Raw genomic sequence first — 24,050 nt, 5'->3', positions numbered from 1 at the left:
GGGGGCCAGTGTGTGTGTGGTGTGTGTGTGTGGTGGGGGGGCAGGAGTGTGTGTGTGTGTTTGGGGGGGCAGTGTGTGTGTGATTAGAGGATATGGTGGGTGTGTGTGTGTGTGGGGGGGGGCAGTGTGTGTGTTGTGTGGGGGGGGGCAGTGTGTGTGTGTGTCTGTGTGGGGGGCAGGTGTGTGTGGGGGGGCAGTGTGTGTGTGTGTGGGGGCAGTGTGTGTGTGTGTGGGGGCAGTGTGTGTGTGTGTGGGGGCAGTGTGTGTGTGTGTGGGGGTGGGGCAGTGTGTGTGTGTGTGTGGGGGTGGGCAGTGTGTGTGTGTGTGGGGGTGGGCAGTGTATGTGTGTGTGGGGGGGCAGTGTGTGTGGGGGGGGGGCAGTGTGTGTGTGGGGGGGGCAGCAGAGTGGGTGCAGTGTGTGTGGGGGGCGTGTGTGTGTGTGTGGGGGGGGGGCAGTGTGTGGTGGGGGGGGGCTGTGTGTGGGGGGTGTGTGTGTGGGGGGGGCAGTGTGTGTGTGTGTGGGGGGGGCAGTGTGTGGGGGGGCAATGTGTGTGTTTCGGGGGGGGCAATGTGTGTGTGTCGGGGGGGGCAGTGTGTGTGTCGGGGGGGGCAGTGTGTGTGTCGGGGGGGCAATGTGTGGGTGTGTGTGTGTGGGGGGGGCAGTGTGTGCGTGTGGGGGGGGCAGTGTGTGCGTGTGTGGGGAGGCAGTGTGTGCGTGTGTGGGGGGGGGCAGTGTGTGTGTGTGGGGGGGGGCAGTGTGTGTGTGTGGGGGGGGCAGTGTGTGTGTGTGTGGGGGGGCAGTGTGTCTGTGTGTGTGTGTGTGGGGGGGGGGCAGTGTGTGTGTGTGGGGGGGGACAGTGTTTGTGTGGGGGGCAGTGTGTGTGTGTGTGGGGGGGGGGGACAGTGTGTGTGTGTGGGCGGTGTGTGTGTGTGTGTGTGGGGCGGTGTGTGTGTGGGGGGAGGGACAGTGTGTGTGTGGGGGGGGCAGTGTGTGTGTGGGGGGGGGCAGTGTGTGTGTGGGGGGGGCAGTGTGTGTGTGTGTGTGTGTGTGTAGGGGGGCAGTGTGTGTGTGTGTAGGGGGGCAGTGTGTGTGTGTGTGGGGGGGGGCAGTGTGTGTGTGTGTGGGGGGGGCTGTGTGTGTGTGTGTGTGTGTGGGGGGGGGCAGTGTGTGTGTGTGTGTGTGTAGGGGGGCAGAGTGTGTGTGTGTGTGTGTGGGGGTGGCTGTGTGTGTGTGTGTGTGGGGGGGGGTGCAGTGTGTGTGTGTGTGTGTGTGTGTGTGTGTGTGTGTGTGGGGGGTGGGGCAGTGTGTGTGTGTGTGTGGGGGGGGTGGGGCAGTGTGTGTGTGTGTGTGTGTGTGTGTGTGGGGGGGCAGTGTGTGTGGGTGGGGCGGTGTGTGTATGTGTGTGTGTGTGTGTGTGTGTGGGGGGGCTGTGTGTGTGGGGGGGGGGCAGTGTGTGTGGGGGGGGCTGTGTGTGTGGGGGGGCAGTGTGTGTGGGGTAGTGTGTGTGTGTGTGTGTGTGGGTGGGCAGTGTGTATGTGTGTATGTGTGTGTACTTGTGTCTGTGTGTACTTGTGTGTGGGGGTGTGTGTTTGGATGGTGGACGTGGGTGTGTGTGTGGACGTTGGGGGGGTCTGTGTGTGTGTGTGGGGACGTGGGTGTGTGGACGTGTGTGTGTGTGTGTGGGGGCGGTGCGATGGGGGTTGGTGTGTGTGTGTGGGGGCAGTGTGTGTGGGGGGGGGTGGGGCAGTTTGTGTGGGGGGCAGTGTGTTTGTGTGTGGATGGTGTGTGTGTGTGGACTGCGTGCGTGTGTGTGTGGACGGTGTGTGTGTGTGTGTGGACGGTGCGTGTGTGTGTGTGGACGGTGTGTGTGTGTGGACGGTGTGTGTGTGTGTGTGTGTGTGTGTGTGTGTGGTGTGTGTGTGTGTGGACTGTGTGTGTGTGTGTGTGTGTGTGTGTGGACGGTGTGTGTGTGTGTGTGTGTGTGTGGACTGTGTGTGTGGACTGTGTGTGTGTGTGTGTGGACGGTGTGTGTGTGTGTGTGTGGACGGTGTGTGTGTGTGTGTGTGGACGGGGTGTGTGTGTGGACGGGGTGTGTGTGTGTGTGTGTGTGTGGATGGTGTGTGTGTGTGGACTGTGGGTGTGTGTGTGTGTGGACGGTGTGTGTGTGTGTGTGTGTGTGAACCGTGTGTGTGTGTGTGGACGGTGTGTACGGTGTTTCTGTGTATGTGTGTGTGGACGGTGCGACTGTGTGTGGACGGTGTGTGTGTGTGTGTGTGTTGCCCTATGCCGATATGAGTGGTCACAAGCCAAAAGCCTTATAGAATGTGATCAAGACACGCAGCCTCTGTCTCTCTCTCTCTCCCAGAACACGTTCCAACGGCTTGTGCTCGGGTGGATGCCCTGCGTTCCCATGGTTACCCCCGTGAAGCGCTGCGATTGGCCATTGCCGTGGTGAATACACTACGGCGGCAGCAGCAGAGACAGCTGGAGCATTTCCGCAGACATAAGAAAGGTCAGACAGTCCTTATTAGACCAAATCTGAATATTATACCACAGTTCTATACCCCCATTACGTAGTAAAGCGTTGTCTACCAATTTAATGGGACTTATACCTGCTGAAAACCTTTTTTACAATACATAGTTGAGGCACACAGTGTTGTTAATTGGGGCGTTGCTGCAGCATTGTTGATGTTGTCAATAGGGATAAAGGTTGTACAATGTTCTAGAAAATCCCAGTTGGAGGAAGTTTGGGAAGTTACTGCAACTTTTCAACCCTAATAGGGTTGTGAGCGGTGTTTACATGTGTTGTGATTTGTCCTGTTCGTGACAGAGCTGCTCCATAAAGGCATCACCTCCATAACCAACATGGAGGGCTGGGTGGGTCACCCTCTGGATCCCATCGGCACCCTGTTCAGCACCCTCACTGAGACCGGACGGGGGACAGAGGACGGGGCCAACACCTGCCTTGACCTTTCAGGTACTAAACATATTCATCTATCTTCTGTCTCTCTCTCCTTTTCGTTCAATCTTTTTGTCTCCCTCTTTCAGATGGTCCCTTTCCTCCCCCTCTCACCCCTCACCTTTCCTCCCCCTCTCACCCCTCACCTTTCCTCCCCCTCTCACCCCTCACCTTTCCTCCCCCTCTCACCCCTCACCTTTCCTCCCCCTCTCACCCCTCACCTTTCCTCCCCCTCTCACCCCTCACCTTTCCTCCCCCTCTCACCCCTCAACTTTCCTCCCCCTCTCACCCCTCACCTTTCCTCCCCCTCTCACCCCTCACCTTTCCTCCCCCTCTCACCCCTCACCTTTCCTCCCCCTCTCACCCCCTCACCATTCCTCCCCCTCTCACCCCTCACCATTCCTCCCCTCTCACCCCTCACCATTCCTCCCCCTCTCACCCCTCACCATTCCTCCCCCTCTCACCCCTCACCATTCCTCCCCCTCTCACCCCTCACCATTCCTCCCCCTCTCACCCCTCACCATTCCTCCCCCTCTCACCCCTCACCATTCCCCCCCCTCTCACCCCTCACCATTCCCCCCCCTCTCACCCCTCACCATTCCCCCCTCGCCTGACCCTCAGTGGTGTGGAATAGGGTTCTATTTGGGACAGCCTGACCCTCAGGGGTGTGGAATAGGGTTCTATTTGGGACAGCCTGACCCTCAGGGGTGTGGAATAGGGTTCTATTTGGGACAGCCTGACCCTCAGGGGTGTGGAATAGGGTTCTATTTGGGACAGCCTGACCCTCAGGGGTGTGGAATAGGGTTCTATTTGGGACAGCCTGACCCTCAGGGGTGTGGAATAGGGTTCTATTTGGGACAGCCTGACCCTCAGGGGTGTGGAATAGGGTTCTATAGGAGGGAACCTCCAAACCTCAAAGAACCAGATAAACTGACTACTGGACATTGACCTCTCTCTCCTCTCTTTCTCTTGTTTTTCTCTTCTCTCTCAGACTGTTCCAGCGTGGTGAGTCGTGCGGAGCTGCAGCGGTTGCCAGTGCAGCGTTTGCTAGGTGAGGGGGAATCGTACGTGGCGCTGGCCGTGGAGACTGCTCTGATTGGCTTAGGCCAGCAGCGGGTGATGCCTGACGGGCTGTACGCCCAGGAGAAGGTGTGTCGCAATGAAGAGCAGCTATTAGCCAAGCTGCAGGAAGTGGAGCTGGATGACACGCTGGTCAAGATCTTCCGCAAGCAAGCCGTCTTCCTGTTAGAGAGTGAGGACACACTATTGGTTAAAGTGTAAAATAAGCTTCCGTAAGGTTGCGTTGGATATGTGTGTTACTGTAGCTGTGAAAGCAGAAAGGGCTTTTTCTCTTTCCTTCCTCTCTCTCCTAGTCTCTCCTTTCCTCTCTTCGAGTCTGTCTTCTTCTCTCTCCATAGCTTCTCCTTCCCTCTCTCCAAGTCTCTCTCCTCACTCCGTAGTCTCTCCTTCCCTCGCCTCACAAAGTAACACCGGGGACATTGTGTCGAGACAGACACAGACAGACTACTATAATCTTGTACTGGGACAGAATGTGACTGCTGTGGTTTGGTTATGGGAGTGGGAGAGATGGTGGCCATCTCGGAGACCCAGCACTCAAACTGCCAGTCCCACACTAACCCCTGCCTCTTCCCGAGGACAACCAACTACCTCTGTCCTGGTTGGTAATTGAGTCCCAGGCTGTAAGGGGTCGGGGGGCCTGTTCAGTGTAAAATAACCCAGTGGAGGCCTAGTCTTCCATTCAACACGTCATGGAGATGGCTTTGTGATGCGCGTGACCCTTTCTCGTCTGGACTAGGAGGAGGAAACTATGATAGCCACTGTCTAGCTACTTAAAAACACACAAATATATATATATATATATATATATATATATATATATATATATATATATATATAACCAGGTATGCCAGTTGAGAACAAGTTCTCATTTACAACGGCGACCTGACCAAGATAAAGCAAAGCAGTGCGACACAAACAACATCACAGATTTACACATGGAATATACAAACATACAGTCAATAGGGGGAACAAATCTATATACATTGTGTGCAAATGAGGTAAGATTAGGGAGGTAAGGCAATAAATAGGCTGTTGTGGCGAAGTAATTACAATTTAGTAATTAACACATTCTCCTTAACTCCACCAACGTTAAATGAAATGCATTTCCTGTTTTTGCAACTGATATTTCTGTCTTTGATTGTTCCATCAGCAAACTGTTTCACCCTGTCTTCCTGTCTGAACCACGTGTCTTCTGTCCCGTGTTAACATGTTCCTCTTCTCTCCCTGTACCTCCAGGTGGGCCGTACAGCGGCCACGGAGAGATTGTCCACAGAGAGAGTGTTCCCATGCACACCTTCACCCGCTACCTCTTCACCTCTCTCCTACCTCACGACGCTGAACTGGCATACAAGATTGCACTCAGAGCCATGCGGTGAGGCTCTCTTTTATCATTACTTGTGTGTGCGGAGTGGCTCTGTTTTGATATTGTTTTGGAAGGGGGAGCTGGATCAGTGAACATTAATGATGTTAATGAGATTTTAATGACTGTGTAATGAGTAGACTCTCACACACCTGGTCTACAGTGTCAGGACAGCTACATGGCTAACACCAAAACCTCTCTGCCATTGGCTTCTCATTGAGATGCTCTGTGAACACGGCTAACACTGGCAACACTTAATGATCGATAATGAATGAGTACTACGTCACGTATCATTGGGCACTGAAATATGCAATTCGAAAAACTTTGGCTTGAGTAGTGCCCAAACTGTACCTTAGTCAGGCCTCGCCTCCCGCCCTCCCAACCCACCTCTCTCCCCCCCAACCCACCTCTCTCCCCACCCAGCCCTGTGGAAGGAGAGGGTGCGGTGCAATATTGTGGCCACGTCTAGCTACTCCAGGGACCCGGGTGTCTGTCTGTCTGTCACATAGTGAATGTGTTAAATGTGGTGCTGGTGTAATATATCAGCGTATACCTTCCTACTCCCACGGGACAGGGGCTGCTGGTTAAATATACAGGCCAGGTAAAAGGACTGGCTTTTATCAACCCATTAGAACATGATCATAGTCTTACACAGCCTCTCCTTATTCACACCACTGCTTAGTGCTAAGGAGTTCTATTCAGCTCAAGGAAGTAGTGTGTATGTACTGAACACTGATTTCACTAGTGCAGGGGTTGGTATATCACAGGAATTTATGAAGATTGGTATCCAGCTAATGTGAAATGACTGTTCCATGTGGCCTCGACTGATAGTCTGCAGTGGCTTGGGGAGCTTTTGTATATAAGGAAGATGTCTTGAGTAGAGGTCTTCCAGCGGCTGCTGTGATGGATAGATTGGGGAAGTGAAATTATGTTTGTGAAGTGTTTACTTTGTCTGAGGGTGAAAACCAGGAGGTAAAGAGTTCAGTAGTCTCACTGATGTTCACCAGAATCCAGGACCAGACTATGAAATAACTGGATATATAGTTACTCTCTTTCACTTCTATTTTGCATTCGGAAAGTATTCAGACCCCCTCCCCTTTTCCACATTTTGTTACGTTACAGCCTTATTCTAAAATAGATTAAATACATGTTTTTCCTCATCAATCTACTCACAATACCCCATAATGACATCACAATACCCCATAATGACATCACAATACCCCATAATGACATCACAATATCCCATAATGACAAAGCAAAAACAGTTTTTTTAAACATTTTTGCTAATGTAAAAAACAGAAATACCCTATTTACATAACTATTCAGACCCTTTGCTATGAGACTCGAAATTGAGCTCAGGTGCATCCTGTTTCTACTGATCATCCTTGAGATGTTCCTACAACTTGTTTGGAATCCACCTGTGGTAAATTACGTTGTTTGGACATGGTTTGGAAAGGCACACACCTGTCTATATAAGGTCCCACAGTTGACAGTGCATGTCAGAGCAAAAACCAAGCCATGAGGTTGAAGGAATCGTCCGTAGAGCTCCGAGACAGGATTGTCGGCACAGATATGGGGAAAGGTAACAAAGAATGTTTGCAGCAATGAAGGTCAGCAAGAACACAGTGGCCTCCATCATTCTTAAACGGAAGAAGTTTGGAACCACCAAGACTCTTCCTAGAGCTGGCCGCCTGGCCAAACTGAGAAATCAGGGGGGTGGTCACGTGTGCTAGCAAGGCAGAGGTCCCAAGTTTGCTCTCGGTATGGGAGGAAGTGAGCAGTACTTTACACTAGCAATGTTTTTATGTGGAATAGATGATGCTGCTTCTGTGTCATTACATTGAACAACAATATATCAATTTTTTTTATTTAACCTTTATTTAACTTGGCAAGTCAGTTAAGAACAAATTCTTATTTACAATGACGGCCTACCAAAAAGCAAAAGGCCTCCTGCGGGGACGGAGGCCTGGGATTAAAATAAATGTAATACAATATAAATATAGGACAAAACACCGAAGACAACATAGCAAGGCAGCAACACATGACAGCACAGCATGGTAGCAACACAACATGACAACAACATGGTAGCAACACAACATGGTAGCAGCACAAAACAGGGAACAAACATTGTTGGGCACAGACGGCAGTGCAAATAGCAAGAAGGTAGAGACAACAATACATCACACAAAGCAGTCACAACTGTCAGTAAGTGTCTTTGAATGAAGAGATTGACATAAAACAGTCCAGTTTGAGTGTTTGTTGCAGCTCGTTCCAGTCGCTAGCTGCAGCGAATTGAAAAGAGGAGCGACCCAGGGATGTGTGTGCTTTGGGGACCTTTAACAGAATGTGACTGGCAGAACGGGTGTTGTATGTGGAGGATGAGGGCTGCAGTAGATATCTCAGATAGGGGGAGTGAGGCCTAAGGGTTTTCTAAATAAGCATCAACTAGTGGGTCTTGCGACGGGTATACAGAGATGACCAGTTTACAGAGGAGTGTAGAGTGCAGTGATGTGTCCTATAAGGAGCATTGGTGGCAAATATGATGGCCTATAGCCCAGACAGTTAGGATCTTCACTCAAACATTGAGTACTTTCCAAGCTTGGCTTATAAAATGTCCACAATCAGTCCCCACCAGTGGTTCTCTGTAAGTCACACAAAGGTAGGAATGTTGACGAGGATTCCATCTTTAGGGAGAGACTTTTTGCTTAGTTCCACCACAGCAATGGTCCAGAATCCCCCAGTGTTTTAGCAGATCTTTAGATGTGTTTGGAACGAAACCCTTGTCGCTATTGCATCGGCACGTCTCCATTTCACACCAAGTCTCGTCTTGCTTTCTCTCCCCTTTATCTAGTCAGACTTTTGGCCAGGCCTTCCCTTTTACCTTGTCTGGGCCCGACACACTTCAGTTAATAATCAACGTTAGAGCCCGACTTGGTGTTCCTCACATAGCTATAGTGTCTCTGGCCCTTTTCTCTGAAATCAAACTGCCATTTAGCATAGCCTTGTAACATTGCTTTTATGTGTGTGGGTGGGTGGGTGGGTGTGTGGGTGGGTGGGTGGGTGCGTGGGTGGGTGGGTGGGTGGGTGGGTGTGTGTGTGGGTGGGTGGGTGCGTGGGTGGGTGCGTATGGGTTTGATGTGTGTCCAGGCATCGAAGGCCGGAAGGTGAATCCGCTCATTTCCCCATGGACTCAATTAGCTTTGTGATTGGTTGAGATCTGCCCAGGTTCTCTTCTCTTTCAACGGCAGCGAGAGAGACCTTTGCAACTGGGCTGGAAGATGAGGTTTGAATTTGAGATGAGCTGCCCACAGTAGCAGACACAAGGAGAAGAATACTGTGTACTCCAATGTCTGTCTGTCTGCAGATGCGTAAGACCTATAAAGCCTGTTTACACTAGGGCTGGGTGATGCGTCGTCTTTTAATGTACACCGGTATGGATCTTTACAATACTGTCTAACGGTATTTGTGTACAGTGCTAAGTAATTGAAAAGTTCTACAAATTGGACTACTTAACTGTCAGTTTGGTTGAGTATAAAACCATCAGAATAGAGAAAGACATTAAACAACTTATAATTAATTTACTGCCTTCCTAGGGTCATGCACTACTCATAAAGCATATTTAGACTTTTATTATTCAGAAACAGAAAATACCATCAAAAAGAAGAAAAATATTGTGATATATTTTGGCCATTTCGCCCTGCACTATTCTACACCAGCAGGTGTAACAGGCCTATGTTCTTAATTACCAGTAACTCAAGTCAAGAAAACAGTCATCATACTACTGTTGCTTCAGGTCTGTAATGAAGGACTTGGTTGGAAGTAAATTGCAGTAGGCCAACACCTTTAATGTACTCCAGAACACTGACAAAATCTTGCTGATTATACTTTGTGCTTGTGTTTGTGTGTGTGTGATCCAAATCAGCCTTGTGGTTTTTCTGTGCTCCTCAGGTTGCCTGTGTTGGAGTCCACAGCCTCGTCAGTTGACCTGTCGCGACCCCATCACATGGTGTCTGTGGTCCCTAACCGTTACCCACGCTGGTTCACACTCACCCACATAGAGTCCCAGCAGTGTGAACTGGCCTCCACCATGCTCACCGCAGCCAAAGGTACACACACACACACACACACACACACACACACACACACACACACACATACATTTTGGTCCCTTTGTCATTGTACTGTATGTGTTGTTCTGTTGGTCCAGGTGATAGTCGTAAGCTGGAGACTGTACTAGAGTCCATCCAGAAGAACATCCATTCCTCATCTCACATCTTTAAACTGGGCCAGGATGCCTTCAAGATCGCTACTCTGATGGACAGCCTGCCAGACATCACACTGCTGAAAGTCTCACTGGAGCTGGGGCTACAGGTACACCCACACACACACAAACACACACACACACACCTCTGTACCATCCCTAACTGTCTCATTCCCAGGTGATGAGGATAACCCTGTCTACGTTGAACTGGAGGAGGAGGGAGATGGTACGGTGGTTAGTTACCTGTGCCACTGAAGTAGGTAAGTCTACACCGTTTTCCCTTCCTATGATATACCACTTACAGTGAGCTCCAGAAGAACCAGCACAGTGACACAAGTTGGATTGTTTTGGCTCTCTACGCCAGCACTTTGGATTTGAAATAATACATAATAAATATCATACCCCCAAAAAATGCTAACCTCCCCTGTTATTGAAATGGTGAGAGGTTAGCATGTCTTGGGGGTATGATATAAAATGCTAACCTCTCCTGTTATTGTAATGGTGCGAGGTTAGCATGTCTTGGGGGTATGATATAAAATGCTAACCTCCACTGTTATTGTAATGGTGCGAGGTTAGCATGTCTTGGGGGTATGATATAAAATGCTAACCTCTCCTGTTATTGTAATGGTGCGAGGTTAGCATGTCTTGGGGGTATGATATAAAATGCTAACCTCCACTGTTATTGTAATGGTGCGAGGTTAGCATGTCTTGGGGGTATGATATAAAATGCTAACCTCCCCTGTTATTGTAATGGTGAGAGGTTAGCATGTCTTGGGGGTATGATATAAAATGCTAACCTCCCCTGTTATTGTAATGGTGAGAGGTTAGCATGTCTTGGAGGTATGATATAAAATGCTAACCTCCCCTGTTATTGTAATGGTGAGAGGTTAGCATGTCTTGGGGGTATGATATAAAATACTAACCTCCCCTGTTATTGTAATGGTGCGAGGTTAGCATGTCTTGGGGGTATGATATAAAATGCTAACTTCTCCTGTTATTGTAATGGTGCGAGGTTAGCATGTCTTGGGGGTATGATATAAAATGCTAACCTCCCCTGTTATTGTAATGGTGAGAGGTTAGCATGTCTTGGGGGTATGATATAAAATGCTAACCTCTCCTGTTATTGTAATGGTGAGAGGTTAGCATGTCTTGGGGGTATGATATAAAATACTAACCTCCCCTGTTATTGTAATGGTGAGAGGTTAGCATGTCTTGGGGGTATGATATAAAATGCTAACCTCTCCTGTTATTGTAATGGTGCGAGGTTAGCATGTCTTGGGGGTATGATATAAAATGCTAACCTCCACTGTTATTGTAATGGTGCGAGGTTAGCATGTCTTGGGGGTATGATATAAAATGCTAACCTCCACTGTTATTGTAATGGTGCGAGGTTAGCATGTCTTGGGTTATGATATTTGTGCCTCTAACTTTCTCCCTCATCATTATTCACAATTCATTCAGGATTATCTGTAATCATGGTAATATCCACATTAATGTAGAAGTGTCAAACATGTTCTATTCTTATTTACAATAAAAGTGACTTCAAAATGACACAATACATTATTTACCATTCATTTCTATTGGGCGTAAAAAATAATCTGAAACACAACCAAAACAAACCTGACAAATTTGTGGAGTCACAAGGTTGATGTAATTATTGTGTGCTATGAATATGGGACCAAATATGAGACTTTACTTTTTTTTTTAATACACAAGTGAATTTGTCCCATTTTTAGTTTTGGTCCCCTAAAATGGGGGACTATGTACAAAAAGTGCTTTCATTTCTAAACGGTTCACCCGATATGGATAAAAATACCCTCAAATTAAAGCTGACAATTTCCCTGGCCCCGCGGAAATCGAATTAACTTAATAGAAAAATCCCCATGAACACCCGTCTGTTTAAGCTAGAGATATCTGCTATTTTGCATGGGCTCAATCTACTGCATCCGCCGATATCGCCCTTCCGCATCTGTGGTAAAAGGTGGCAGAGCTAGAGCGGTGTTTGTCAGACCATGAGACGTCCTGAAAATCTGTCTTCTCACGAAAATGTCTGTAGTATCCGAACGGTTTGGCCTACAAAGATGAAACTCTCGCGAACTTGATGGTATTCTCCGTTTTGCTCTACGACCCCTACAAGCGTCTTGGGACTGGTCTGAAGTCGGTACAGCCAATCTGCCAACTTCTGTCTGTAGTGTTTGAGCTACACACTAATATGACCCCTCTGAGGAAAGGTGAGTCTCTCAAGAACACGTACATGTTGGTTGTTTTGCTCTACAAGCCCGCAAGACTCGTCTAATGGTCCCCGGTACCAGTTTTTAAAAAATTATGGAAGAATATAGGGATATAGTTTAGTGCCTAAAATAAGGGGTTAAATGTAAATTTTATATATATATACAGTGAGGGAAAAAAGTATTTGATCCCCTATATCCCCTATATATATATATATATAAAATAGAATGTTTCCTGATCTTTCTTATACTGTGTCACTTCAGAACAAACTTCTTTTAGATTTTTTGTGGGACTATCTTGTTCCATGTAGTGAATCTGTTAATAGCAGTGATGCCAAATTCAATGTTTCATCAAATAAACCCCTTAAGGGGTCTTACATTTCAAAATCAAATAGCTAAATGATACTTGCTATGGCCATCTTAAAACAATTCCGTACATTAGTTTAGTAGAACCCCCTTGTATTATTTCAAATCCAAAGTGCTGGAGTACAGAGCCAAAACAACATAATGTGTCACTGTCCCAATACTTTGAGCTCACTGTATTTAGTTCATATTTAGTTAAGTATATATTTAGTTCAGTATGAGGGCTTCAAAATAAATATTATTATTCAAATTACTCTGCTAATCCTCTGACTTCTCGATCTTGTGTGTGTGTCCCAGGGGTGTATGCGTTGGACAGCATCATGCAGAGTTGGTACACCCTCTTCACCCCGACCGAGGCCACCAGCATCGTGGCCACCACCGTTATGTCCAACACCACCATCGTTCGGCTGCACCTGGACTGTCACCAGCAGGAGAACCTGGCCTCCTCCGCCCGGACCCTGGCCCTGCAGTGTGCCATGAAGGACCCCCAGAACTGTGCCCTCTCCGCCCTCACGCTCTGCGAGAAGGACCACATCGCCTTCGAGACGGCCTACCAGATCGTTCTGGATGCGGCCGCCACGGGGATGAGCTACACACAGCTGTTCACGATAGCCAGGTACATGGAGCACAGGGGGTACCCTATGAGGGCATACAAGCTAGCCACGCTAGCCATGGCTCATCTAAACCTTAGCTACAACCAGGATACCCACCCAGCCATCAATGACGTGCTGTGGGCCTGCGCTCTGAGTCACTCGCTGGGAAAGAACGAGCTGGCTGCCGTCATCCCCCTGGTGGTGAAGAGCGTGAAGTGCGCCACGGTGCTGTCGGATATTTTGCGGCGGTGCACACTGACCACGCCGGGGCTGGTGTCAGTGCTGCACAGCCGCAGGAACTCTGGGAAGCTGATGTCACTGGACAAAGCTCCTCTCAGGCAGCTGCTAGATGCTACCATCGGGGCCTACATCAACACCACGCACTCTCGCCTCACGCACATCAGCCCACGCCACTACAGCGAGTTCATAGAGTTCCTGGGGAAGACCCGGGAGACGTTCCTCATGGCCCAGGACGGACACATCCAGTTTACCCAGTTCATAGACAACCTCAAACAGATCTACAAGGGAAAGAAGAAACTCATGATGCTGGTGAGGGAGAGGTTCGGCTGACCAGGGTCGGCCCCTAGGGGGAGGTTCGGCTGACCAGGGTCGGCCCCTAGGGGGAGGTTCGGCTGACCAGGGTCGGCCCCTAGGGGGAGGTTCGGCTGACCAGGGTCGGCCCCTAGGGGGAGGTTCGGCTGACCAGGGTCGGCCCCTAGGGGGAGGTTCGGCTGACCAGGGTCGGCCCCTAGGGGGAGGTTCGGCTGACCAGGGTCGGCCCCTAGGGGGAGGTTCGGCTGACCAGGGTCGGCCCCGAGGGGGAGATTTGGCTGACCAGGGTCGGCCCCTAGGGGGAGATTCGGCTGACCAGGGTCGGCCCCTAGGGGGAGGTTCGGCTGACCAGGGTCGGCCCCTAGGGGGAGGTTCGGCTGACCAGGGTCGGCCCCGAGGGGGAGGTTCGGCTGACCAGGGTCGGCCCCTAGGGGGAGGTTCGGCTGACCAGGGTCGGCCCCTAGTACTTTTATATTAACTTGAGTCTGCCTTTTAAACTTCTTTGGACTTAAACATGGACAAGTAAAGAGTTGGAAGACAAAACAAAAGAAGGAAAAAAATCTTTCCAGAGCCACACAGTATTATCGTTCTTGCTGTTGTTATTGTTATAAACATTATTACTGTTATTATTATTACTGTGTACAGTACTATGTGTGTTTTATTTTCAGAAGAGGAAATGTCATGTAGTGAATGTTGTGTGTGTTTTTCTTTGTGTGTGCGAGAGGAAAAAGCAGATAACAGAAATCTTTATTATTATTAGCATCTCCCTGTTTTATATCTTGGTTTTATACTGAGTATATGTCAACTGGCTTAAAGTCCCTTGTGCGAAAGCGCTCGTGTAAAAACACATTGGCAGCCTCAAGAGACCCTATGGCTTTAAAACCACACATACCTGACTATTGGAAGCACTGCACAGCTCGGCTTCATGAGAAAACCACCATTAGCATTTCTGTTGACTCGTCACTTGTGTTTTCTCTGAGTCATAGGTATTAGTTAGATTCTAGTTTTGGAATAATTGTCTTAACAGACTGGTGTTGTTTCAGATGCAGTAATCATAACTATCTGTGTTAGATTAAGGTCAACAATGCAGGACTACAGTAATGGCACATGGACCATAAGATGAGGATATGGAGTATTATCAAAGAGTACCAGCATTTGATGTATTATGCCAGAAATATCCCACACTGTAAAAACAAATCCTGTTTACAGTAAAGTTTAGAGTAATGTACTGTTAAACAAAAGTATTTTTTTGAATTTACGGTAACTTTTTTTTTTTTTTTTTACAGTAACTTACAGGTAACTAACTGGCTGCCAGTAAGTTACCGTAAAAACAACAGGATATTTTTTTTTTTACAGTGCACAATGTACTTAGAACCAACAAACTTGTAATTGTGGGTTAGTTACTGGTTCAAGTCTTACGATGAACAGTTGCTGGAGACTAGCCTGGTTACCTGACTGTTTCTGTATTCACAAGACTAGCCGGGTTACCTGACTGTTTATGTATTCACAAAACTAAACTGGTGACCTTGCTGTTTCTGTGTTCACAAGAATACAGGCTGGGTAACTAATTACAGTGCCAAAGTTACCAGGGTTCTAGTTGTACAGATGTAGGATCTTAATTGGATCACCTGCAATACAGGAAATGTTTTACTTGTATTTTGAGGTTTAAAGTTGTTTAATTTCCACTTTTCCACAATTTCGGACTTGATTTTCCCTTAAGAAAAATGTATCAACCCCTACAAAAAGGTCAATTTATTTTATACATAGTTCATATTTCCTGTTGCTGCAGGATTATTTTCCTGCTGTAGCAAACAGGCTCAAATTAGGATCTCACATCTGTAGAATCGGTGAGTGTAGCTCCAGAATGGGCCAGTGTCAATGCTTCTGTGCATGTGGAACCATAGGATAATTAGAATCCCATTATAATACTGTTTTAATAGGCCTATTCTATGTGTATAACCTTCAGCAACTTTCAAGACGTTCTCAGGGATTTCTCTAAAACTAACAGGAAGAAGGAACGAGTACAGGAAACAATTATACGAGCAAGCATGTATTGTACTGTGTATATATACGATAGTGTAAGTCTGAGTATGGAGGATTCAAAAGTATATGTTAACTAATTTACACAGAGTATTCTATGTAATGTGAAATACTTGAAGCCGCTGTAGCTTGCTCTTTTTCTCTTTAGTGTTTTTTCTTTCTATTTTTTTTATACCACAGAACACATCAGAAACTGAATTGGCCTTGCTAATGGTGGGTTACTGTAGGCTGACAAGGGTAGTGTCAGTACTAAGACATTGGTTCAGATTATTGAACTGCTATCAGTTTGATTTGGTATCTATTCAAGGTATTGGAGCACAGTGAAAATATTATCTTGTTCTCTCAAGGGTCACTTTTCACAATGAACAGATTTATGTATTTAACTGATGTACAGTATTCCATTGATATGTCATATGATAACCTGAGCATTGATTTTTCATTACGTGGTATCATAACATTGATCAGCTATTGAGAAATGACCAACATGCAGTTGTGTATAACTCTGGTCCTCGAAGGCCACGGGGTCTGCTGGTTCTCTTTACCTGGAAATCCCAGACTTTAGCGTTATACCTGGCTAATCAGGGGTGTGAAAGCTAGGTCGGTCAGTGATACTAATTGATCTATTAAAACCAGCAGGGCTGTCACCCTTCAGGAAGAGTTGTGCTCAGCTGAAATGTCCGCTTGCATCTGAACACGCCACAGACCAGTGTGTCTCTTCCTGTACGAGGTCCGGCTATTGTACTAATAACTTGTCTTGTTTCTTTATTTTTCTGGTTTTTGTTGAAGTGCTTTCTCTTTTGTTCTTTAAAGAATAAATAGCCTTTTCTCTTGCCTTGTTTTGAAGTAACCAAGCAGGAGTTCTAACAACCAAACACGTTCCAAGAAGTGAAAGCCAAGCCACCTTGGTCCCAGCTTTAGTGTCCTTAATTAGTAACTGAATGGCTCTGTAAACGCTGTGCTTTTAACGAAGCATTTCCTCGTGTGTTTGATGGAAAACTTTGCCCCGTGTGTCTCGTCCTCTAATGAATGGATTTCCTCTGTTTCTTTCTAGCTGGTTTTTTTCTGTTCGTGTAGGAAATGGAATCTTCTGTTTTCCCACTTTATTTATTACACTGATCCATGTATACATGCTTATGGAATTAAGATTTGATACACCGATATCAATTTATTTATGTAACTAAAATCACTGTTTTATAATCTTTTTTTGTTGTTTTAATTAAAGTTCGTTTTTTTTAAAGGTACAGTTTGGGCTCCTTGGTTTTGTATTGGATGGTTACAGTACATCTCATTCTGATACACAAGGTTGCTCGAAAGGATGGTCGGCATAGAAACAGACCAGCAAGTGGAGCTCGATCAGGAAAATCACTAAGAATCACTCACTGAATCCAGTTGTTCTGTATGCAGTTTTCAACTCTATCACAATAGTATTCAATGACATCCATAGTTTGTGAATCAAATTTGGACCAGTCTATATACCACATACCTGTTTACAGGTATGTAGCATTGACAATGTTGCCACAGCATCCCCAATTCCCCACAGTGTTGAGAGAACATGGTTTATTAGTTAGTGTGTGTGTGTGTTTGGGGGATTGGGAACAGGTGGTACCTCCAGACAGACTCCTGACAGCCGTGGGGTCCCCAGACTCCCGTCCCTCATTAAATATTGACACAAACACTGAAACTGTCTGTGTGTGAACAGTAATAAGGCACAAACACACAGAGGTGGGTACAGCAACACAGCAGCACAAACTGTGTGTGTGTGTGTCTGTGTCTGTGTCTGTGAGTGTGTGTAACCAGTGCATTTGGAAAGTATTCAGATCGCTTCATTTTTTTCCACATTGTTACGATACAGCCTTATTCTCTTATTCTTATTCTCGATACAGCCTTATTCCCCTCATCAATAATGACAAAGCAAGAACAGTTTAAGTATTCAGACCTTTTACTTATTACTTTGTTGAAGCACCTTTAGTAGCGATTACAGCCTCTAGTCTTCTGGGGTATGATGCTACAAGCTTGGCACACCTGTATTTGGGGAGTTTCTTCCATTCTTCTCTGCAGATCCTCTCAAGTTCTATTAGGTTGGATGGGGAGCGTCGCTGCATAGCTATTTTCAGATCTATCCAGAGATGTTTGATAAGGTTCATGTCTGGGCTCTGGCTGGGCCACTCAAGGACATTCAGAGACTTTGGCCGATGCCACTCCTTCAGTGTCTTGGCTGTGAGCTTAGCGTCGTTGTCCTGTTGGAAGGTGAACCTTCGCCCCAGTCTGAGGTCCTGATTGCTCTGGAGCAAGTTTTCATCAAGGATCTCTCTGTACTTTGCTCCGTTCCTCTTTCCCTTGATCCTGACTAGTCTCCCAGTCCCTGCCGCTGAAAAACATCCCCAATGAATGATGCTGCCACCACCATGCTTGGGATGGTATTGGCCAGGTGATGAGCGGTGCCTGGTTTCCGCCAGATGTGACGCTTGGCATTCAGGCCAAAGAGTTCAATCTTAGTTTCATCAGACCAGAGAATTGTATTTCTCATGGTCTGAGAGTCCTTTTAGCTACCTTTTTGGCAAACTCCAAGCATGCTGTCATGTGCCTTTTACTGAGGAGTGGCTTCCGTCTGGCCACTACCATAAAGGCCTGATTGGTAGAGTGCTGCAGAGAGGGTTGTCCTTCTGGATGGTTCTCCCATCTCCACAGAGGAACTTTGGAGCTCTGTCAGAGTGACCATTGGGTTCTTGGTCACCTCCCTGACCAAGGCCCTTCTCCCTCAATTGCTCAGTTTGGCCGGGCGGCCAGCTCTAGGAAGAGTCTTGGTGGTTCCAAACTTCTTCCATTTAAGAATGATGGAGGCCACTGTGTTCTTGGGGACCTTCAATGCTGCAGAAATGTTTTGGTACCCTTCCCCAGATCTGTGCCTCGACACCATCCTGTCTCGGAGCTCTACAGACAATTCCTTCAACCTCATGGCTTGGTTTTTGCTCTGATATGTACTGTCAACTGTGGGACCTTATATAGACAGGTGTGTGCCTTTCCAAATCATGTCCAAACAACGTAATTTACCACAGGTGGACTCCAAACAAGTTGTAGAAACATCTCAAGGATGATCAATGGAAACAGGATGCGCCTGAGCTCAATTTCAAGTTTCATAGCGAAGGGTCTGAATAGTTATGTAAATATGGTACATTTCTAAAAACCTGTTTTCGCTTTGTCATTATGGGGAATTGTGTGTAGATTGAATCCATTTTAGAGTAAAGCTGTAACGTAACAATGTGGAAAATGTGAAGGGGTCTGAATACTTTCCAAATGTAGGCCTACTGTGTGTGTGTGTGTGTGTGTGTGTGTGTGTGTGTGTGTGTGTGTGTGTGTGTTGGTACTATAATTAGGTTAATTTGTTGGCAGTGCACATGGATACTCAGAATGTATATCTTCCTGATTAATTATTATCGCTCACCGACAATAACATTGTCACGTATACTCCCTCCCTGGTGCTCTAGGTCACCAGGCTGCTCATTATTACGCACACCTGTCACCATCGTTACACGCACCAGCGCCTCACCAGACTCACCTGGACTCCACCACCTTGATTACCTTCCCTAAATATGTCACTCCCTTTGGTTCCTTCCCCAGACGTTGTTTCTGTTTGTGTTTCATGTCTGTGCATTGCGTGTGTTTTTTTGTTTTGTCCATGTTTGTTTATTCATTAAATATTCACTCCCTGAAGGTGCTTCCCGACTCCCAGCGTACACGTTACAAACATCAGTCAAAGAGAAGTTAGACCTGTCCATTGGTTGTTATCTTGATGCATGTAACATTGACGGCGCTGAGAGAAAGTGGCTTGTCAGTTAGCTGTGTTCTTGTGTCTGTGCGTATGTCCATGTGTGTATGTGGTACTGACCATAGCATAGGACCCTGTTCAGTAACAGGTGTTAATGACGTCCCTACAGTACGGCAGCCTGAACAAACCGGTCACACTATATCTCTAATGACATTATCACACATGGCCCTCTTGTGCCAAAAGTCCTTTTCCTCCCCATCACCATCAACTCACACATGTCACTCACTCACTCACTCAAACATCCGCCAAATCACTTTCAGATTTCACCCGAATCCTACATGTCTAGTGGGGAGAAAACCATTAGTTCTACACTAGAAACATTTTGCAGAGACAGACATACCTAATGCATCTTGTCACAGGTGTCAGGGTGAAATCAAGGATACTACATTAGAAAGGGTAAAGGTATATGGTGAGTCTTGATGCATGTCTTTGAGTCTATCCTCTCTGGAAATGAGTGACACCTTGTACAATGACTTTGTAATATGACGACCTGTTAATTCGGGGGACTCCGAAAGAGGTGTCGATGGTTTCAAGGTGGCATCAGTTTTTCCTGGTCCTTTGATCCAGATTTAAAACCAGGAACCTACCCAAGGACAGCATACAACAACCTCTGAAAAGCTAGTGTGCATGCTCACTAGGGCTACTCCACAGCAGTGCGTATTGTTCTGGTCACCAGTGGGATCTCCTCCTCTTCTCTGGCTGTTTAAATTTGATAGACCTTTATATTAGGTCTGGATCTTTATGGCACAAGAGATTAGTTACCTAGCCTTTGTACTAATCTAAACCACCATACACAAGGAGAGATCATAGGCCTCTTCATGATATGCTAGTGATCAGTGCTCCCAGCTGTTTGGTCACCAGTGGGACTGTCTTCTTCCTCTTCTATGGCTGTTACAGTTTGATCTTCTCCTCTCCCCTCCAACGGCCCCGGGGCGTCTGATTAAATGCTAATTAAAGCCGTTAGCCGTGCTATCACTGGCGCTAACTCCTCTCCCTGTCATGGAGATTAATGCCCCTCGTTTATCATTCCACCTCTTCGGCCCGGGGTACCTGCCCACAAAACTCGATCAAGACATCCGCTCCCCACTCTCCACACCCCACCTGCCTCACGGAGATCGAGAAGGGTTTTGAAAATTTAATTTGAAAATTGCCCTCAATTACATTTGCGGAGAGCGACCACTTGCTAGAGCGCTCTCTCTGGTTGAGTGGGAAGGGGCGAGACGGGTCAGTGAGCGCGATGAGCGATAAGGGGACATTAATAAAAGCGAGAAGTTAATTTCAAGCCGAAGGGGGGACTTCAGGGCGGGAGCAGCTCTCATTATTTAACTCCAGCTTTATTTAAAGGACTTTATTTAAGGGTACCAAATGAAGATGTCCTCCAGGACAGCGAGTTAAAGCACCTGACACAGTGAGAAAGTTATGTCCATAAGTTATACCCCGTGGAAACACAACAGAGTCATATTTTTATTCCTTTGACAAATAAACCTTTCAAATAGCCAGGATAACATTTTAGAGGCCTATAAACTTGATAGAACAGCGTTACATGTTGCATTTATTTTTATACTTTCACAATCATTGGGTCACAAAGGTCAAACCTGTTCCATTAAAGCTAGTCAGAATGGGTAGGCCTAGATGCTATGCATAGTAACAGGGCAGCCAAGTGCAGTTTCAACATCCCCAGGATGGTCATTTGGACAAGAGGACCTTGTCCTTCAAAGTAATGTGATGAATCTCAATTTCTGTTTCTCACATTCGTTCTGTGAGTTGCTATGACATGGTTTCCAAGGACAATTAACAAATATACTGTAAGGAGATATATGCTGCAGTGACCTGTTCCCTGTAACAGTTTCTCACTTTAACACTGTCAGTGCCAGGACACTCCTGATCTCCGTTCAAGCCTCCAAATCTCTCCTAGATACCCATACATTTTGGTATTTTATTAGGATCCCCATTACCTGTTGCAAAAGCAGCAGCTTCTCTTCCTGGGGTCCACACAAAACATGAAACATAATACAGAATGACATAATACAGAACATCAATACACAATAGCACAGTTCAAGAACAGAACTACAAATTGTATTAAAAAGGCACACGTAGACTACATATCCATTCCAATACATGCACACAAACTATCTGGGTCAAATAGGGGAGAGGCGTTGTGCCGCGAGGTGTTGCTTTTTCTGTTTTTTTAAACCAGGTTTGCTGTTTATTTGAGCAATATGAGATGGAAGGAAGTTCCATGCAATAAGGGCTCCATATTATACTGTATGTTTTCTTGAATTTGTTCTGGATCTGGGGACTGTGAAAAGACCCCTGGTGGCATGTCTGGTGGGATAAGTGTGTGTGTCAGAGCTGTGTGTAAGTTGACTACGCAAACAATTTGGGATTTTCAACACGTTAATGTTTCTTATAAAAAGAAGAAGTGATGCAGTCAGTCTCTCCTCAACTCTTAGCCAAGAGAGACTGGCATGCATAGTATTTATATCAGCCCTCTGATTACAGTGAAGAGCAAGACATGCAGCTCTGTTCTGGGCCAGCTGCAGCTTAACTAGGTCTTTCCTTGCAGCCCTGGACCACACGACTGGACAATAATCAAGATAAGACTAAACTAGAGCCTGAAGGACTTTCTTTTTAGAATGTGGTGTCAAAAAAGAATCATGTTATATGATAATCGTGTTATATGATAATCGTGTTATATGATAATCGTGTTATATGAAAAGGGAGAAATAGAGGAAAAACACTCCTCGCTCCTCAATGCCTTTCTGCCACTTGGCCCTAACAGTCCTATTGCTCACAGTAAAGGACCACAGTAAAGATTCTTTTTTTTTTTTAAATGTATAGAAGTTACGCTGTGTTCAGTTATTGACTAGATGGATTTTTATTAGAAAATGTGTGATACAAACGCTGAGTTGCAGAGGTGATATCTAGAACCTAAAAGTGTTCTTCGGCTGTCCCCATAGGAGAACCCTTTGAAGAACCCTTTTGGTTCTAGGTAAAACCCTTTTGGCTTCCATGTAGAACCCTTTCCACAGAGGGTTCTATATGGAACCCAAAAGGGTTTTCTATGGGGACAGCCGAAGAACCCTTTAGGAACCATTTTTTGTAATAGTGTAGATAAGAGAAGTCAGACTTTATACTGTACATGTATTCAGGGTATGGTGATTGGCCAAAGGCATGATAAATAACACAGTGAATAATACACTGAGTATACCAAACATTATGAACACCTTCCTAATATTGAGTTGCACCCCATTTGCCCTCAGAACAGCCTCAAATCGTCAGGGCATGGAGTCTACAAGGTGTTGAAAGCTTCCACAGAGATGCTGGCCCATGTTGAATCCAATGCTTCCCAAAGGTGTGTCCTTTGGGAGTGGATGTCCTTTTGGTGGCGGACCACTCTAGATACACACGGGAACTGTTGAGCGTGAAAAACCCAGCAGTGTTGCAGTTCTTGACACAAACTGGTGCACCTGGAACCTCCTACCCAGTGGTGGAAAAAGTACTCAATTGTCATACTTGAGTAAAAGTAAAGATACCTTAATAGAAAATGACTCAAGTAAAAGTCACCCAGTAAAATACTACTTGAGTAAAAGTCTAAAACGATTTGGTTTTAAATATACTTACGTATCAAAAGTATATGTAACTGCTAAAATATACTTAAGTTTCAAAAGTAAAAGTATAAATAATTGCAAATTCCTTATAATAAGAAACCAGATGGCAACATTATCTTGTTTTATTTTATATACGGATAGCCAGGGGAACACTCCAACATCTTTACAAACAAAGCATTTGTGTTTAGTGAGTCCGCCAGATCAGAGGCAGTAGGGATGACCAGGGATGTCCTCTTGATAAGTGCGTGAATTTGACAATTTCCCTGTCCTGTTAAGCATTCAAAATGTCTTCTAATTTTAAAAATGAATCTCTCCAGAAATAAGTCTCTCACTGCTGCCGGCTGTTATAGACCCCCCTCAGCTCCCAGCTGTGCCCTGGACACCATATGTGAATTGATTGCCCCTCATCTATCTTCAGAGTTTGTTCTGTTAGGTGACCTAAACTGGGATATGCTTAACACCTTGGCAGTCCTACAATCTAAGCTAGATGCCCTCAATCTCACACAAATCATCAAGGAACCCACCAGGTACAACCCTAAATCCATAAACATAGGCACCCTCATAGATATTATCCTGACCAACTTGCCCTCCAAATACATCTCTGCTGTTTTCAATTAGGATCTCAGTGATCACTGCCTCATTGCCAGCATCCGCTATGGGTCCGCGGTCAAACGACCACCCCTCATCACTGTCAAACGCTCCCTAAAACACTTCTGCAAGCAGCCCTTTCTAATTGACCTGGCCCGGGTATCCTGGAAGGATATTGACCTCATCCCGTCAGTCGAGGATGCCTGGTCTCGTTCTTTAAAAGTAATTTCCTCACCATCTTAAATAAGCATGCCTCTTTCAAAAAATGTAGAACTAAGAACAGATATAGCCCTTGGTTCACTCCAGACCTGACTGCCCTTGACCAGCACAAAAACATCCTGTGGCAGACTGCAATTGCATCGAATAGTCCCCGCGATATGCAACTGTTCAGGGAAGTCAGGAACCAATACACACAGTCAGTCAGGAAAGCAAAGGCTAGCTTTTTCAAACAGAAATTTGCATCCTGTAGCTCTAACTCCAAAAGGTTTTGGGACACTGTAAATTCCATGAAGAACAAGAGCACCTCCTCCCAGCTGCCCACTGCTCTGAGGCTAGGGAACACTGTCACCACCGATAAATCCATGATAA

At 46.3% G+C, this 24,050-nt stretch overlaps 1 protein-coding gene across 1 annotated transcript in view; it reads left to right on the top strand.

Annotated features, from left to right (window-relative positions):
* LOC115200409 (zinc finger SWIM domain-containing protein 6) overlaps nt 1-16,678 on the top strand; it is a gene marked incomplete in the record, with an annotated part of 70,223 nt that extends 53,545 nt beyond the window's left edge. The window contains 8 exon segments of the mRNA XM_029763471.1: nt 2,367-2,513; nt 2,832-2,978; nt 3,952-4,212; nt 5,277-5,412; nt 9,349-9,506; nt 9,608-9,771; nt 9,840-9,921; nt 12,550-16,678. Coding sequence (XP_029619331.1) covers nt 2,367-2,513; nt 2,832-2,978; nt 3,952-4,212; nt 5,277-5,412; nt 9,349-9,506; nt 9,608-9,771; nt 9,840-9,921; nt 12,550-13,415 — 1,961 coding nt within the window.
* Nucleotides 16,679-24,050: the final 7,372 nt, after the last annotated feature.

Source organism: Salmo trutta, chromosome 9, assembly GCF_901001165.1.
Source record: "Salmo trutta chromosome 9, fSalTru1.1, whole genome shotgun sequence".
Lineage (NCBI taxonomy): Eukaryota > Metazoa > Chordata > Actinopteri > Salmoniformes > Salmonidae > Salmo > Salmo trutta.
Note: the sequence above shows the minus strand (reverse complement) of the source record. Positions and strands in the feature narration are given on the sequence as shown.